Here is a 15,808-nt window from a genome sequence, read left to right as displayed (position 1 = left end):
ATGCAAGTTCATTTTTAAACGCAGCTAATCCATACTTGCAGTCCTTTTCAAAGTATTTCTACAAAGTTGCTAAGTTCTATTCAGTCAAAAGATTACAATTACCTTGTTTTTATTAAAATATTTTAAAAAGAAAGTAATTAAGGAGCACAAGTACCTATAACTGCCTCAAAAATAAATACTTACTATATATTTTATTACCACTGGTTTTTTAAAATATTCTAGTAATATAGTGAGTGCCAATGGAAAGCAGAGAAAAATCCTGTTATTTTCTTTAATAAATCCTATAACTTCTCTTTTAATGGAACCAGAATTCTTTTTTGGAGAGCAATTTCTTTTTTCTTTTTTCTTTTTTTTTTTTTTCGGGTTTTTTTTTTCCTGAATATTTAGCCTAAAGAGAAATACCAATGAAACTTTTTTTAAAATTGTAGATGGACACAATACCTTTATTTTGCTTATTTATTTTTATGAGGTGCTGAGGATCAAACCCAGTGCCTCACACAGCTGAGCCATAACCCCAGCCCTCCCAGTGATAATTTTTATGGTTAAGAATTGCCTTTTTCTGTTCTCTATTTACAAGAAAGAATTAACCAAACAAGTTAATGAGTCAAAAACAATTAGCAAACTTGTAAACACTTTTCACATATTGGTCATTATTAGTGACTAAGCTCTCATAATACCAGTGTAGTTAACTCATTAAATTCCAGGCTATGATACATTACCTTTTTAAATACAACTCCTTTTTAATTTTGTAATTCAGATTTCTAATTCAGACTGGGCCTTCTATGACCTATCCAAAATTAGGGGAGAGTTTCTCAAATACATCTAAATCTCAAAAGAGTTTAGATACACTTAATTCTTCCATTTATCCCTGCCTGACCTGAGAACCCAGAATCAGAATTATAATGTAGCTAGTGGGCTTCCCCTTTTCATGCAGTCTAAGTTACATCATGAGCCATTTTGTATTCCCATGACATGTAATCCCGAAAGTGCTTTCTCCTAAAATGTTGTATCTTTTTAGGCTTGAGCCATCTCATAACTTGGAATTTGTTTTATTATTTTTCACCTGCCTATTGGGCTTTTGCTTATCAGCAATAGAGGATATTGCTTTCACTCCATAGCATACTATTCTTCCTCTGTTGTATGTATAAATGTATGCTGCTTCTCAATTTTCCAGTTTTGAAAATGTTCTGTATGTACTTTTAGTTGTGTTAATAAAGTGACAGTGTCAGGCACCGTCTCTATCTAACTCATATTAACAGAGGTCAGTTTCTCAAGTACAGACTTTTCATATCTCACTTGATTATTATGAGGTAGAGAACTACTTATTTTTTACTTTTAGTTCTAGAAGTGATGTTCATCCTTTTTCTCTTTTGTTTTGTTTTATGTTACGTTGTCCCATTTCAGGAGCAATTATGTTTGCCTCTCCACATTTTAGAAGAGAAAGGTTTGAGCCAGGTGGCAGTGACCGTCCAGGCTCTCCTGGAACTTGCACCACCCAAGCAGCAGCAGCACCAACTATCTGCTGTTTAAGGACTCCCAGGACCTTGGCATTGGCCTGACGCAAACAAGGAGCAGGACAACAAGATTGCTGCTGTCAGCCGTCTGATATCAAACAAAGCTCTTAACGTGTTCTTAGAAGGAACTGTTTCCATGATTCCTACCAGGAATGTTTTACTTCATTTCTCCATTTTAGGGGAGGTTATGTCCATTTCCACTGATTTTTTTTTTTTTTTTTTTTTTTTTTTTTGGTTAAGACCCAGTTGGTTTTCTCACATGAAACTTCTCATTATTGAGAACCCAACACTGAAGTCTAAACTGGCTATGCTTTCCTAGAGGCTTATTTCAAACACCACAGCAAATACCTTCTAAGATATTTGGCTCTCTTGAAGGCACAGACATGCTATTATCTTTACCAGTTCCCAAGACATCTAGGGTTCACTGAATTCTAAACAGCTATGCATTTAGAATTTCCTGGAGCATTTGTTAAAATACAGATTCACATTCACTAGGTCAGGGGTGAGGCCTGGAAATCTGTATTTTCAACACATTCCCATTTTTAATTAGTGGAGACTTCTGCTCCAAGCCAGATAGTTGTGTGGTTCCATGGGGGTACTGCCTGCCCCCTGCATTTTTCAGCCACATTTAAAAATCAAAAGCTGTATTATGATGACATAAACTATTCTGTTAAAGGCAAAATTCAAATAATATAGAAGGCCTAGATTTTAAATACCTAAACAGAGAAACGATACTGTTGTATTTGAAGCCAGTGTACTAAGCCTCCCTCCAACTCCAGCCCATTACCATATCAACTTCTTCCTGAGGATGGTTCTACGTATCATCCTGCTATTATCTAAACAAATAAGCACTCTATCCTGGGATTCCAAGTCCTTAAGCTGGTAACATGTACCACTCTGAATCATTTGCATGAACTTCAATGAGCCACCCTTAGCCCCAAGCTGCTCCCAGGACACCTGGACCTGCAGACACATTCCAGTCACAGCAGAGTAACACATCCAGCTCCCCATCTAATGGAAGATTATGAAAAAGCAAATGAAAAGGAAGAAAAAAGCCACATTCTTTATATTCTTACAGGTTAACTGCCAGTTTCCATGACTAAAAGAAAGCACTTAGGGCATCTTAAAAACTGCTTCCTGTCTTTGTCTTACCCTCACTGCCACCATTAGTGCCTTATATACCCAATTGTGGGTGGAGGGAAAGGGCCACTGGCTCACACAACACAAAACCAGGAGCCTTTAATTCAAGTTTAAACCACATAAGTATGTATACATTCATACATATACATATATACACACAAGTGTATATACATATATATTTTGGCACTTGGATATATATGGATATGTTACATATATACATAAAACACCTAAACTCCAAAGCCCAATCCTTCGAGGTCCTCACAGAACAAAAGTAAAAATGTCTTATAAGTGCTTAAGCCAGACCCCATTAGAGTTACAATTCCAAATAGACTCACCAACCATATAACTTGTTTAGCTGTATTTTTTAACTACAGATATTTTTCCTTCTAGTCAACGTTGAACCATTAAACCTCAGTACAATCTCCAAATTGTAGACTTTAACATATTATATGGTGCATAAGTATAGAAGACATTACATAATGTAGCACTTGCAATATCTGCAACTAATTTTTCTATAGGAATAAGTGGAGCTAGATTTCAACTTATTTCAGATTTTGCACATAATATGAAACCTTGGTGTATTTTTATCAAACTAATTCAAATTTGTATTTGAATTATTAGAAAAAATGATGTACAGTTTTGACTGAGAATGAAGAAAAATATCAAGTATTGAATTTTTTCTGTGTTAGCATGCAAAAATCATGGCATTTTTGTTGGAGAATTTTTGTATGATGTTTCATTTGTACCTTTTGATTTTAAACTGGAAAGAACAATTCAGTTTTAACATTCAGCCTTGCTAGACTCCAATATAAGATGAAAGTAGCCTTGTCACACTCCTTCCCAACCTGAAGCAGTGACCTTCCCACTACTGGAAGTGTGAACAGACCAAGTCCTACCTGGTGCAGCCCTTGCCACCTACAGAGATTTTATGTCAGCAGTTTCCAGGGTTCGAAATTCATCTCTGCTTAAACACTCCAAACCAATATTCTCTTGTAATAACTAGGTCTGGAAACATCTCATGGGAGGAGGGGATTTTATCTGGCTAGAATACAGAGTAGGAAAAGGCTTAGTAGTAGGTCACTTTCTTTAACAGCTTTCTAAAATACAGCCTTACACCTAATCAAGGAGTCTATAATTTCTCTTCCTTCCTCCAGTCAGCAGTGACTAATGATGTGTGATGATACTGATGAGTCTGATGAATTTTTTTTAAACTAAGTTCTTAAGTGGTTATAGAAATGAAGGAAAACATGGATATTTAGAAGCCTTTTTTATATACACATTGCAGTGAGATGGTTTACAGCAGATTTCATTTTATTTCTGAAAATGTTACAAACATGTAATTAGTAAAAGATTTTGTAAAACATTGTCCTATATTTGTATGTAAATATATTGCATGAGTTCTAAGTATAAATATGTCGATATCATGTATGTTATTTTAAATTGCCTGTATGTCACCTTACACATTGACATTAAAATAAAAACCAACACTTTAGTAACTTGTAATAAACATTTGAAAGTGTGCCTATCTAAAGTAGCTTGGTTTCTTTGGCAAAGAATAATCAAGGAAAGGGTGTCTCTAAATTCCCTGAAGGAACACGAATGAACATAATTTTATTAAAATAGGCCTTTGAAATTAAAATTTACTTTCCTAAGGAAGTGGAGATATCAAGACTTCCCTATAATTAGAGCTGGACAGAAGGATTAATTCATGAAATATGTGACACATTAGGACAACTTTCCTCTCAGAAATGATCAGCTGCACTGTACCCAATATTTTAATTAATCAAGGCAAGAATGACCTCATAGTCTCATTGTTTGTTTGTTTTGTGGTGCTGGAGATTGAACCCAGGGCCTTGTTCATGCAAGGCAAGCACCCTACCAACTGAGCTATGTCCCCAGCCCTGTCTTATTATTTTTTAAGAGGGAGAATGACAGCTTTACTATGTGTCAGACATAGGCTGGGTTTTTACATACTGCAAATTAGTCTTCCAGAAAACCTATGCCTCATCTTTATCATTTGTGGGCCATGTATTCTAACATTCCACTTCAATCTTGTATTTATAACTTATATCCCTACTTATTCCCAGAAAAGCTGTGGGAACAGTTTATGATAAGGTGTATATTCCATGCCACCACCAGCCATGAAAACACTAAAGTGATAATAAAAAATCTAAAGAGAGGAATCAACACTCATTATATTTTACCATGTGTATGTTATGCTACATAACTTTATAAAACATCACCTTGTAATTTCTGCAAATACTTCACTTTTGCTCATATGAGTTTTTTTCACTTTAGACAAATTAGAAAAAAATCAGAATCTGAGACATTACAGGAATTACTGAAGTTTTAATGCATCACTGTAACCAAGCCCAAGAACTCTTTTCTGGTGAGAAGACCAAGATCTTTACAAGTCTACTCAAAACTGTTCTTCACATCAAAATCAAAATATGAAGAAACACAAATTCAATAGCTAATTCACAGATTGAAAACTAATACAAAGTGAAATCATCTGGCGATCTGCATAAACTGTTGTTTATGTCTGCATAAACAACCTGAAGTGAAGTATTTATGATGGCCAAGTCTTCCTTCTCATCTCCAGAACATCACAGGAAAGGATAAAAGGTGGCTTATTCACTTCTTGCCTCTTCGTTTGTCTTTGTCTTTACCTTTACCTTTACCTTTACCTTTACCTTTACCTTTTGCATCCTTGCTATCATCTTTGTCTTTAGGCATTTTGAAACTTCCAATTTCCCTCCTTACCACAGTGCCTCGCCACCATGCCTGGAGCTAGAAGAGAAATGGGAAGAAGTACAACTCAGTATGCCTGACTCTCCGAAGGGGATTGTTCAACACAGTAACCTATATCAGAGTGGTTTCCATCTGAGACATGGAAGTTCCAGGCACACTATCACTACTAATGCTCCCATACTGTGCAGGACTCAGAGCTTCAGCCATGGCCTCAAAAGCGAAGTTCTTCTGGAGTAAAATTAAATCAGATTAGGCCAGTTGTTCCTTCATATCAGAAACATGACTCCCTGGTACTGCTTCCCTTATGAAGGTCCAAGCTTCCCATACCTAACAATGACTTGATCCAAAAGGGATGTTAGACTCTGTCAAAAATGTATGAATAAGTCTAGACAACTTTAATAGACTTCCTGGTATTTTGTCTTTTGGGGGGGTTTCTTGTTTTCTTTCTTTGGAGTGTTGAATGGGAATTGAACTCAGGGCCTTGCACATACTGGGTAAGTGCTGTACCACTGAGCTACATCTTCAACCCTTTGTTATTTTGAAAGTCTTGTTAAATTGCTGAGACTGGCCTCAAACTTGTGATCCTCCTGCCTCAGCCTCCTAAGGAGCTGGGATTACCGGCATGCACCACTACATCCATTCTTTTTTTTTTTTTTTAAAGATACAGTGAGAGAGAGAGAGAGAATTTTAATATTTATTTTTTAGTTTTTGGCGGACACAACATCTTTGTTGGTATGTGGTGCTGAGGATCGAACCCGGGCCACATGCATGCCAGGCGAGCGTGCTACCGCTTGAGCCACATCCCCAGCCCTCCATTCTTATCTTTAGGAATTCACTAAAGGGTCAATCCTCTTGTTTTCAAAAAGAATTTAAAGGCAGGTGTGGTGACATAAACCTATAATCCCAGTGACTCGGGAGGCTGAGGCAAGATTATTACATGTTCAAAGCCAGTCTCAGCAACTTAGTGAAGGCCTAAGCAACTTAGGGATTCAATTCCTAGGACCAAAAATAAAGTCTGCACTACTTTATTTTTTGGAGGGTGCCAGGGATTGAAATCAGGGGCACTCAACCACTGAGCCACATCCCCAACCCTATTTTGTATTTTATTTAGAGACAGGGTCTCCTTGAGTTGCTTAGCACCTCACTGTTGCTGAGGCTGGCTTTGCACTTAGGATCCTCCTGCCTTAGCTTCCTGAGCCACTAGGATTACAGGTGTGTACCACCACGCCTGGCTTAAGCTACTTTAAAATCAGACTAAGCCCTAAGAACTAGGAGCAAATCTACTAATTAAAACAAAAGTAGTCTCCAGCTAGTTCTTAACATTTATACTCTAAAAGAATTTTGACAAATTGGAAAACCCCATAGAAGCTTGATAAATACTTGCTAATTATACATCTTGGGTTTGGATATCTGAATGTCCTTTACAGCTTCCTTTTTTAGTGCATCCTCTAATATATAAGCCAAACTATAGTTTGCCCCCTAGGCTCTTGGCAGATGCTCCTCTTTCAGAGAGATGGATGATTCTCCAGACAGCAGTTTCAGTCCAGCTGATCATATTTTTATATTACAGTTTTCTTGAAAATATTTCCTAGAATCTGTGACCTTCTAATTTTGTCATTACTAACATACACACAAGTTCATATATAACTAAAATATCTCTTCTTTAACCTGCTTATCTCTTTTTTTGAAAGCAGCTTATATCAGAACATAGCAAATAGTCTCTGCTTATTTAAAAACATCTTTTGAGAAACAATAGGCGATTCAAAAGAATCACTGTGTCAAGAACTGGTTTTGGTTAGAAGTAGTATTCCCAAATTTGCCCTGTGGATCTAGGTTTTGCTCCCACTGCCAACCACCTATCTCTTTTGCCCTAGAATAAGAGCTGTGGTGTATCCTTTTCTAAGTCACCTGTCTCCCTGTTCTGCTCTATGGACTGTTGACAAATTCTAATAAGAACAAAAAGCCTTGTTTCTCTTCAGATCTGTTCCATAGAAAGGTGCTGTGTATTTGATAATGGATGAGAATGCTTTCATTCCTACACCAGCTGTGGCACTGACATGACCCCAAAATGCTAACTACAGTTTTCTACCTTTATGGCACTCCTCAATTCCAATTCATCCTGTTCGATCTTCTTCCTGGTCTTCTCCTTTTCTATACGATCTTCAATGATGACCTGTTCATATTCCCTTATCTACAAAAGCAGACATTAATCATATGTTACAGTATGGTCTTGACTAAGCTATTGGCCCAGTCAACTCTACTTTTAATAGATCTAAATATAAACCAAAGGAAAAAAACTTCCTAGATTCTTAGGATATTTACATTAAATTTTTTTCAGTTTGATATTTTAAATTTAAAAATCTTTCAGAAAAGTGAAATAATAATTAACTCAAATGTGTAAATAGTGACCTCAAAATAATTAGTTTTTTTTTTTAAAATGGTATAATATGCATATTTAAATGGCTCTTTTAAAAGAAAAGTTTAGGAACCTCTACACTCATTCATTAATAAAAACATAAGAAAGCTTTTTAGAAATCAGAGAAATTCAAAATGGGGAAGAGAGGAAGAGCATGAGAAGATTACCTCTACATAGGGAAGAGGGGTGGGAGGGAAAGGGAGGGAAAAAAGGAACTGCATGGATGGTGGAAGGAGACCCTCATTGTTATAAAAAATACATGTATGAAGATGTGAGGGGAAAAAAAGAATAGCGTTACCCTAGATTAGGGAGAGAGAAGTGGTGGGAGGGGAGGGGAAGGATTTTGGAGATAGGAAGGATAGTAGAATGAAACAGACACTATTATTACTGTGTGTATATATGTGAATGCATGACCAATGTGATTTCTGTATACTCAGAAAAATGAGATACTGTATCCCATGTGATTCAAATGTATGATATGTCAAGGTCATTGTACTGTCATGTGTAACCAATTAAGACAAAAAAATTTTAAAAAAAGAAATCAGTTATAAATTGTCTTCAGAGACCATAAAGTAGAAGTAATAGTACAATATCTATTTATTTTGCAGGGTTGTGGGGTTTAAGCAAGTTGTACTTAAGACAGCCACACAGTCAGTGCCTGAAACGGAGTAAGCACTATACAAATACTAGCTGTTATTACTGTCCATCATCACCATCATCATCTAAGGACAGTCCTACCAAGTTTACATGCACAACTCTACCTGACAAAAAAAAAAAAAAAAGCATCCCCAACTACTGTAGCTTAGCTACCACCACTTCTCGGACCACCTGTCCACTTCTTCCTTACCATCTTTGCTAGGTCTTGAAGGTGTGTTAAGTCACTGGCCTTTGCAGCCTTGAGAGCATTTAATTCATTCTGTTTCATTTCTGTGTCTTTATCAAATTTTTCCATCCAGAATTCCAGTTTCTCCTCAAGTTTCTATTTGGAAAGAACATTAAAACATGGTTTCTACCAGATACAAAACAGTATATACTTTATGATGTCATTTATATAAGATTCAAGAAAAAATAACTTTTCTATAGTGACAGAAAATAGAACAATGGTTACTTATCTGGGGATGGATGCTTTATTGTTTGGAAATTCGGCATAAGGGAGACCTCTGGGATGCTGTTTCTCTGAATTTAGCTGGTGGTTACATGGGTGAATATATGTAAATGTAAAATTATACTCTCAATATTTGTGCACTTTACTGTATATTATTCGATTAAAAATAGAAAGAGGACGTTCCTGATATCTGGGAAAGGGAAGTTGCAGTGAAAAAAAAAAGAAAAAAGTAAGTAGCAAATTCTCTAGGATAAAGAATGACATCAGATGTCTCTTTGACTGACAGCCACTAAATACTAGTCAAGAAGACTGCAATGTCTTCAAAATTCTAAAAGAAATGAACATGAGTCTAAGAAAATATACCTAGAACCTAGCATTGAAATGTGATGGAAAGATGATACCTCATTTCTGAAAGGTATTCAAAGATGCACTGTTGCAAAAGAAAATGAAAGAGATAAGTATAAGAAACAGAAAATGTATATTTAAGCTATTTGCCACCAGTTAGATACTAAGAGTGGACATCCTTGTCTTTCCCCAGATTTTAAAGGAAATGCTTTCAGTTTTCCCCCATTTACTATGAAGTTGGCTTTGAGTTTTTCATTATACCCTTTATGATGTTGAGATAGGTTTCTTCTATTCCTAGTTTCTTCAGTGTTTTTATCATGAATAGGTGTTGAATTTTTGTCAAACACTTTCTCTGTATCTCTTTAGAGATTAGGTGATTTTGTCCTAACTTGTATTTAAGTGATGAATTACACTTATTGATCTACATATGTTAAACCATCCTTGCATCTCTGAGATAAAACCAACTTTGTCCACTCTCACTACTCCTATTTAATATAGTGGTAGAAATTCTAGCCAGAGCAATTAGGCAAGGAAATAAAAAGTGCATCCTTGTTTCGGCTGGCTGAATCCCTGTGTATTTGCTCTATGATGTACACTAAATTTGGGGGCTTTTGACCCCCCCCCTTTCAATCCTTATCAGCTACCACCAGATTTTTCAGTGACATCATTTACCACCAACTGGTCTGGTGGTCTCCACCCTGACCTTCTCACCTTTTTCTCTTATCAGGCGAGGACAGCCTGCCAGGGGCTTCACTCTGTTATCAGAGTGAGGGGAAGTAACTTGCCTGAGGGCATACTGGAGGGCTCTGTGAGTGTGCCTGCAGGTCTTTTAAAATTAAGTTTTTAAAATGGAGTTGCTTAGGCTCAGGCCTAAGGCCATCCTAACAGGACTGCACATTAGTAAAATCACTATGGAAATCAGTATGGAGGTTTCTCAAAAGACTAGGCGTGGAACCACCACATGACCCAGCTATACCACTCCTTAGTATTTATCCTAAAGAATTAAAATCATCATATTAAAATGATACATGCATGTCTATGTTTATAGAAGCACAATTCACAATAACCAAACTATGGAATCAGCCTCGGTGTCTGTCAATGGATGAATGAACAAAGAAAATGTGGTAGATATTTACAATGGAGTTTTATTCAGCCATAAATAAAAATGGAACTATGTAATTTGCAGGACAATGGATAGAACTAGGGACAGTTATGTTAAGGTCAAAAATCATGTTTGAGGGCTGGAGTTGAGGCTCAGTAGTAGAGCATTTGCCTCACGCATGTGAGGCACTGGGTTTGATTCTCAGCACCACATATAAATAAATGAATAAAGGTCCATCAACAATTTATATATATATATATATAATATATGTATATAATATATTATTGAACTTGTGATCTCTCTGTCTTTTAGCCTCCTAAATAGTTGGGATAATAGGCATGCACCACCATATCCAATTTATAATATCTTCTTGTTTTTTTATTATACATTATAAATAAAATCATGTTTGAGGCAGGCTCCTGGCGGTGCCACTTCTGACATCAATGCAAACCTGAAGAAAAAGTTTCTTCCTCAGAAGCCATGGTATATTAGTTATACAGAAATACCACTTTGGGGAACAGTCTTCAGGAGAGCCTAGATGAGCTCATATAGTCTCAACAGATCATCCCCCCAACTTGCCCTTCAAGTTCTGCTTCAGTTTGATAAGGCTATAAATTATCATTGGCTCAGAGGGTCAGGAACAGAGTCAATTTCAGAGGTTCTGTAAATACATACAGATTCTGCGATAATGTGTAGACTTGTATTGCATGATGTTGAATTCAGAGAGGTGACAGAACTTATTAAAATGGATAAAGTGAAAATTGTAGCCTGTGATGGAAAAATACTGGCTCCAATACTACAGAATAAATAGAAAAAAATGGACTTTTTCAGGCCATCTTCTGTTATTATTCATCACTTTTTGAAGAGAAGCAAAGAAGAGACTTTTTAAAAATTTATTCTAGCATTGCATAAATGATTACACTGTACTGTACTATGAGAGAATTCCAGCAAAAAGAAGCTTGTAACTATATTCTCTTACATTACATTGTTATATAGCATAAAGAAACATAATTTTTTTAATGACAAAAGTTGTTGCCTTCTTAACATTCTTTAATAAACTCATTATTTAAAAAAGAATCAAAGGCTGGGGTTGTGGCTCAGTTGTAGAGTGCTCGCCTAGCTTGCACGAGGCACTGGGTTCAATCCTCAGCACCACATAAAAATAAAATAAAGATATTGTGTCCACCTACAACTAAAAAATAAATATTAAAAACTTATTTAAAAAGAATCATATGTTTTCTTTCATGTGGAAGCTAGGGAAGGAAAAGGGAAAGGATTGGGGGGGGGGGGGATTCCCCATGAAAAGGGAAGATTAGAACAGAGCAAAGGGATAATGGAGGAGGAAGAGGGGAGTTGGGGGAAGTGCTGGGGAGTGACACTGGCCTAATTATATATATTGTGTGTATGTACGAATTTGTACAAAAAAATTCCCACCATTATGTACAATGTACAACTATAATGCACCAACAAAAATGTATAATAAAAAACAAGAAGATATTATAAATTGGATATGGTGGTGCATGCCTGTAATCCCAACTATTTAGGAGGCTAAAAGACAGGGAGATCACAAGTTCAAGGCTGGTTTTGGCAATTTAGCAAGACCCTGTCTCAAAATAAAATAAAAAGGGCTGGGTGTTTGGCTCAGTGTTAGATGACCTCTGGGTTCAATCCCCAGTATCACCAAAAAATTTTTTTTAATTTAAAAATATTATAGTTATGAGTGTTCATATTCTAATAATATTTTGGAATATTTTTTTAAAGAGAGAGTGAGAGAGGAGAGAGAGAGAGAGAGAGAGAGAATTTTTTTTAATATTTATTTTTTAGTTCTCGGCAGACACAACATCTTAGTTTGTATGTGGTGCTGAGGATCGAACCCGGGCCGCACGCATGCTAGGCGAGCGCGCTACCGCTTGAGCCACCTCCCCAGCCCAATATTTTGGAATATTAGAAAGTGAAAATGATCCAACACATGGAAAAACTGATAGATCCACAATTATCTTAGGAAGCTATTTTTCTGAAATCAATAGCTCAAGTAGACCAAAATAAGTAATATGAAGCATTTGACAGCTAGACTAAAAGAAATTTAGAACCTAACAGAGAATATACATTCTTTTCAAGTACCCATAGAATAGTCACATAAGCATGTACTAAGCCCAAATGAAAGGTCAATAAATTCCAAGAAGCAAATTTACACTTTACATTAGGAGACACAATCCAAGACATCAACTGGGTGTGGTGAGATTCACAGCACAAACATCTAAGGTTTTTGTGAGTAACAGAAAATCTGCACTCCTCCCTTGCCAACTCCATCTACTTGGACATTTAAGAAACATCCCTTTAGGGGCTGGGGATGTGGCTCAAGCGGTAGAGCGCCAGTGTGCGGCCCAGGTTCCAGCCTCAGCACCCCAAAGATAGCACCACATACACTGCTAAACTAAAAAATAAATATTAAAAAAAAATTCAAAAAAAGAGAGAAACATCTCTTTAAATAATAACTTATGCTAAAGACAACTAGAAAATTGTGAACTACAAATCATTTGTAAAGGAATGATAATGTAAAGATTATTTCAAAACCCATCAACTACAGTCAAACAGTACTCAGAAAATATATTGTTTTATTAAAAATATATTGCTTTACATTCATTTACTAGAAAATAATAAAATTTGAAAACAAATTAAGTGTTTAGGAAACAACAAAGATTAGCAACATAAGCTCAAAGAAGGTATAAGAAATTTACTCAAAATTAAAGCCAAAACCAATGTAACAAGGAAAAAAAAATCTGCTCAATAAAAGAAAAAGCCAGTCTTTTGCTAAGACCAATAAAATGGCAAACCTGTTGTAAGTTTCAGTAAGACAAAGAGAGAAAAGAAACAAAATTTTTAAAGATGGAAAACATAACTACAGAAATAGAGGAAATTTAAAACTTGCAAGAGACTGTAGAGCACAGCTTGAAAACACTTAAAATCAAGTGTTTTTGGAAGACAAGTTACAAAAAATTACTCAAAGCCAGACATGGTGGCACACAACTCCAATCACAGCAACTCAGGAAGCTAAGGCAAAAGAGTCAAAAGTGTGAGGTCATCCTCAGGAACTTAGTGAAACACTGTCTCAAAACAAAAAAAATAAAATGGACTGGGAATGTAGCTGAGTGGTTAAACACCCTGGGTTCAATACCCCGTATCAAAACAAAAACAAAAAACCTGGAGATGCAGCTCAGTTTTTTTGTAGAATGCTTCCCTTGCATGCACAAGGCCCTGAGTTTGATCCCCAGCACCAAAATAAAAACAAGATATTCGGTGGGCTGAGGTTGTGGCTCAGTGGTAGAGCCCTTGCTGCACATGGCTGAAGCACTGGGTTTGATTCTCAGCACCACATGTGAATAAATGAATAAAATAAAGTCCATTGGCAAATAAAAAATAAAAACTTTTTAAATAAATAAAGATACCAGTCATTGGTGACATATCTTTAAAAGAGAGAGAGAAGAGAGAAAGAGATTTGGTAAGTGGAGAGATGAATAATATTTTTAAAAAAAAGCTGAAAAGGCAGACAAATACCTCCCCCCTTAAAAAAAAGATATCAAGAAAAGATAGAAAGAGAGAGATCCTTAAAAAATTGTTTGAATTTTACCAAGCTTTAAGGACTGTATAATCTGTTTTGTTCCATTTATATTTTAAATTTCAGAGCATAAAAAGGTAGAAAACTTCCACCTTGCACTGCCAAGCTAATATAACTCTAATAGCAAAAAAGAAATCTATAGTCTATAAATCAATTCTAGAGGTCTATTATTAAATGTATTAATTTATTATATATTAATATATTAACTATATTAAATTATTACCAGGTAAGGTTTATCCAAAAAAATTAAACATGAGTCATCATCAGTAAATATATTAATGTGTTTTTACTTTATTAACCTGTTAAAGGGAAAATAAATTATCTCAATAAATGAAAAAAGTCATCTCATAAAATTGACTATTCAGTGATTTTAAAAAATAAAAAATGTTAGCAAGAAACTTCCTTAATAAAACTTATATACCAGGAACCTACAGAGTAAACCTCATCCTTAATGATAAAAGGAAAACATTCCCCATTTGTGCTGTTATCAGTGTGTTGCCTCTCAGTTCCAAATTCATCCTCCACTGCCTTGCCCTGTGAAACTGGATGATCCTAAACATTTTTCGGCCATCTAGCAAAATGTTTAACTTTGTCAGCAGAGGGTGCTAGAGGACCCGACGGGAAGTCTAGTTTCTCCATGGCTTTGGAATGCTTTTCTGGGTACCTAAGGCACACTGCTCATCCTATATGGTTGAACACACAATGATACCCGTTCACCAACATGTTTTACTGATACCACCAGTAGCATTACTTCATGTCAGATACACTATGGCCAGCTATGGCTGATCTCAAGAGTTTAAAGATAATGCAACCTCAGGGGCTGGGGTTGTGGCTCAGTGGTAGAGCTCTTGCCTGGCACATGTAAGGCCCTGGGTTTGATCCTCAGCACCACATAAAAATAAATAAAAATGAAACAAAGCCGGCAAGGTGGCACACATCTATAATCCCAGCGACTCGGGAGGCTGAGACAGGAGGATGACAAGTTCCAGATAACAGCCTCAGCAACGGCGAGGTGCTAAGCAACTCAGTGAGACCCTGTCTCTAAATAAAAATACAAAATAGGGCTGGGGATGTGTCTCAGTGATCTAGTGCCCCTAAGTTCAATCCCCAGTACCATAAAATAAAATAAAACAAAGGTATTATATACATCTGTAACTTAAAAAAACAATTTAAATACATGACTCAACTTCAGCAAATATATGAAAAAAAACATCATTACGATGGATGAGAAAGAAAAAACCATCTCATAATTGAGTATTCATCTGATTCTTTAAAAAAAATAAATTTTAGCATGGTGCTGGGGCTGTGGCTCGGTGGTAGAGCACTTGCCTAGCATGTGTGAGGTACTAGGTTCGATTCTTAGCACCACATATAAAGAAATAAAATAAAGGTCCATTGGCAACTAAAAAATATTTTTTAAAAAAAGAACTTTTAGCAAAGTCCATAGTTGCCTGCTCACTAGGTTTATTCTGCAAATGTGGCTGGCTCAGACTAGAGCAACCCAACAAACTTCTCTGCTATCCAGGGGGTCACAGCCACACTCTCCCCAATAAGGTCTGAATCATAACATTGGGAAGGATCCTCCTCTCCCCACCCTCACAAGTTTATTCCTTCCTTGGATACTGTCCATCAGTCATAGGGTGGTTTATTTTTTGTCTATTTATTTATGATGGGCTTTCACTATGTTGCCCAGGCTACCTTCAAACTTGTGATCCTCCCATATAGTGTAGCTAGAATTACAGGTATTAGGCCACCCATACCCAGCTCATAGGGCGTTCTTTAGAGTTTTTTAATCCCTTCCTAGTAGCCAGTCCTTATT

The 15,808-nt window shown here is 36.2% G+C and overlaps 2 protein-coding genes and 1 pseudogene across 5 annotated transcripts in view; 2 read left to right on the top strand and 1 right to left on the bottom strand.

The window, feature by feature from the left end:
- LRCH3 (leucine rich repeats and calponin homology domain containing 3) overlaps nucleotides 1–4,179 on the top strand; it is a 131,107-nt gene extending 126,928 nt beyond the window's left edge. For all 3 annotated transcript variants that reach the window (XM_081301276.1, XM_081301270.1, XM_081301274.1), the window contains one exon: nucleotides 1,405–4,179. In XM_081301276.1, coding sequence (XP_081157402.1) covers nucleotides 1,405–1,530 — 126 coding nt within the window. In that variant the 3' untranslated portion in view covers nucleotides 1,531–4,179. The remainder of the gene's footprint in view (nucleotides 1–1,404) is intronic.
- Nucleotides 4,180–4,298: 119 nt separating this feature from the next.
- The window catches only part of DRC9 (dynein regulatory complex subunit 9), a 45,639-nt gene continuing 34,129 nt past the window's right edge, over nucleotides 4,299–15,808 (bottom strand). Inside the window, exons 9-11 of the mRNA XM_081302456.1 lie at nucleotides 8,669–8,800; nucleotides 7,495–7,596; nucleotides 4,299–5,444 (exon numbers count right to left, since the gene is read on the bottom strand). Of these exons, the coding sequence (XP_081158582.1) occupies nucleotides 5,289–5,444; nucleotides 7,495–7,596; nucleotides 8,669–8,800 (390 nt within the window). The 3' untranslated portion in view covers nucleotides 4,299–5,288. The remainder of the gene's footprint in view (nucleotides 5,445–7,494; nucleotides 7,597–8,668; nucleotides 8,801–15,808) is intronic.
- On the top strand, nucleotides 8,824–11,331 carry LOC308652724 (transcription initiation factor IIA subunit 2-like; annotated as a pseudogene). The gene is made up of 2 exons: nucleotides 8,824–8,847; nucleotides 10,866–11,331. The product of its transcript is annotated as a transcription initiation factor IIA subunit 2-like (transcript).

Source organism: Spermophilus citellus (assembly GCF_964194105.1).
Source record: "Spermophilus citellus genome assembly, chromosome: 7".
Taxonomy (NCBI): Eukaryota; Metazoa; Chordata; class Mammalia; order Rodentia; family Sciuridae; genus Spermophilus; species Spermophilus citellus.
The sequence above is the reverse complement of the archived record's forward strand: the minus strand, read 5'-3'. Positions and strand labels throughout refer to the sequence as shown.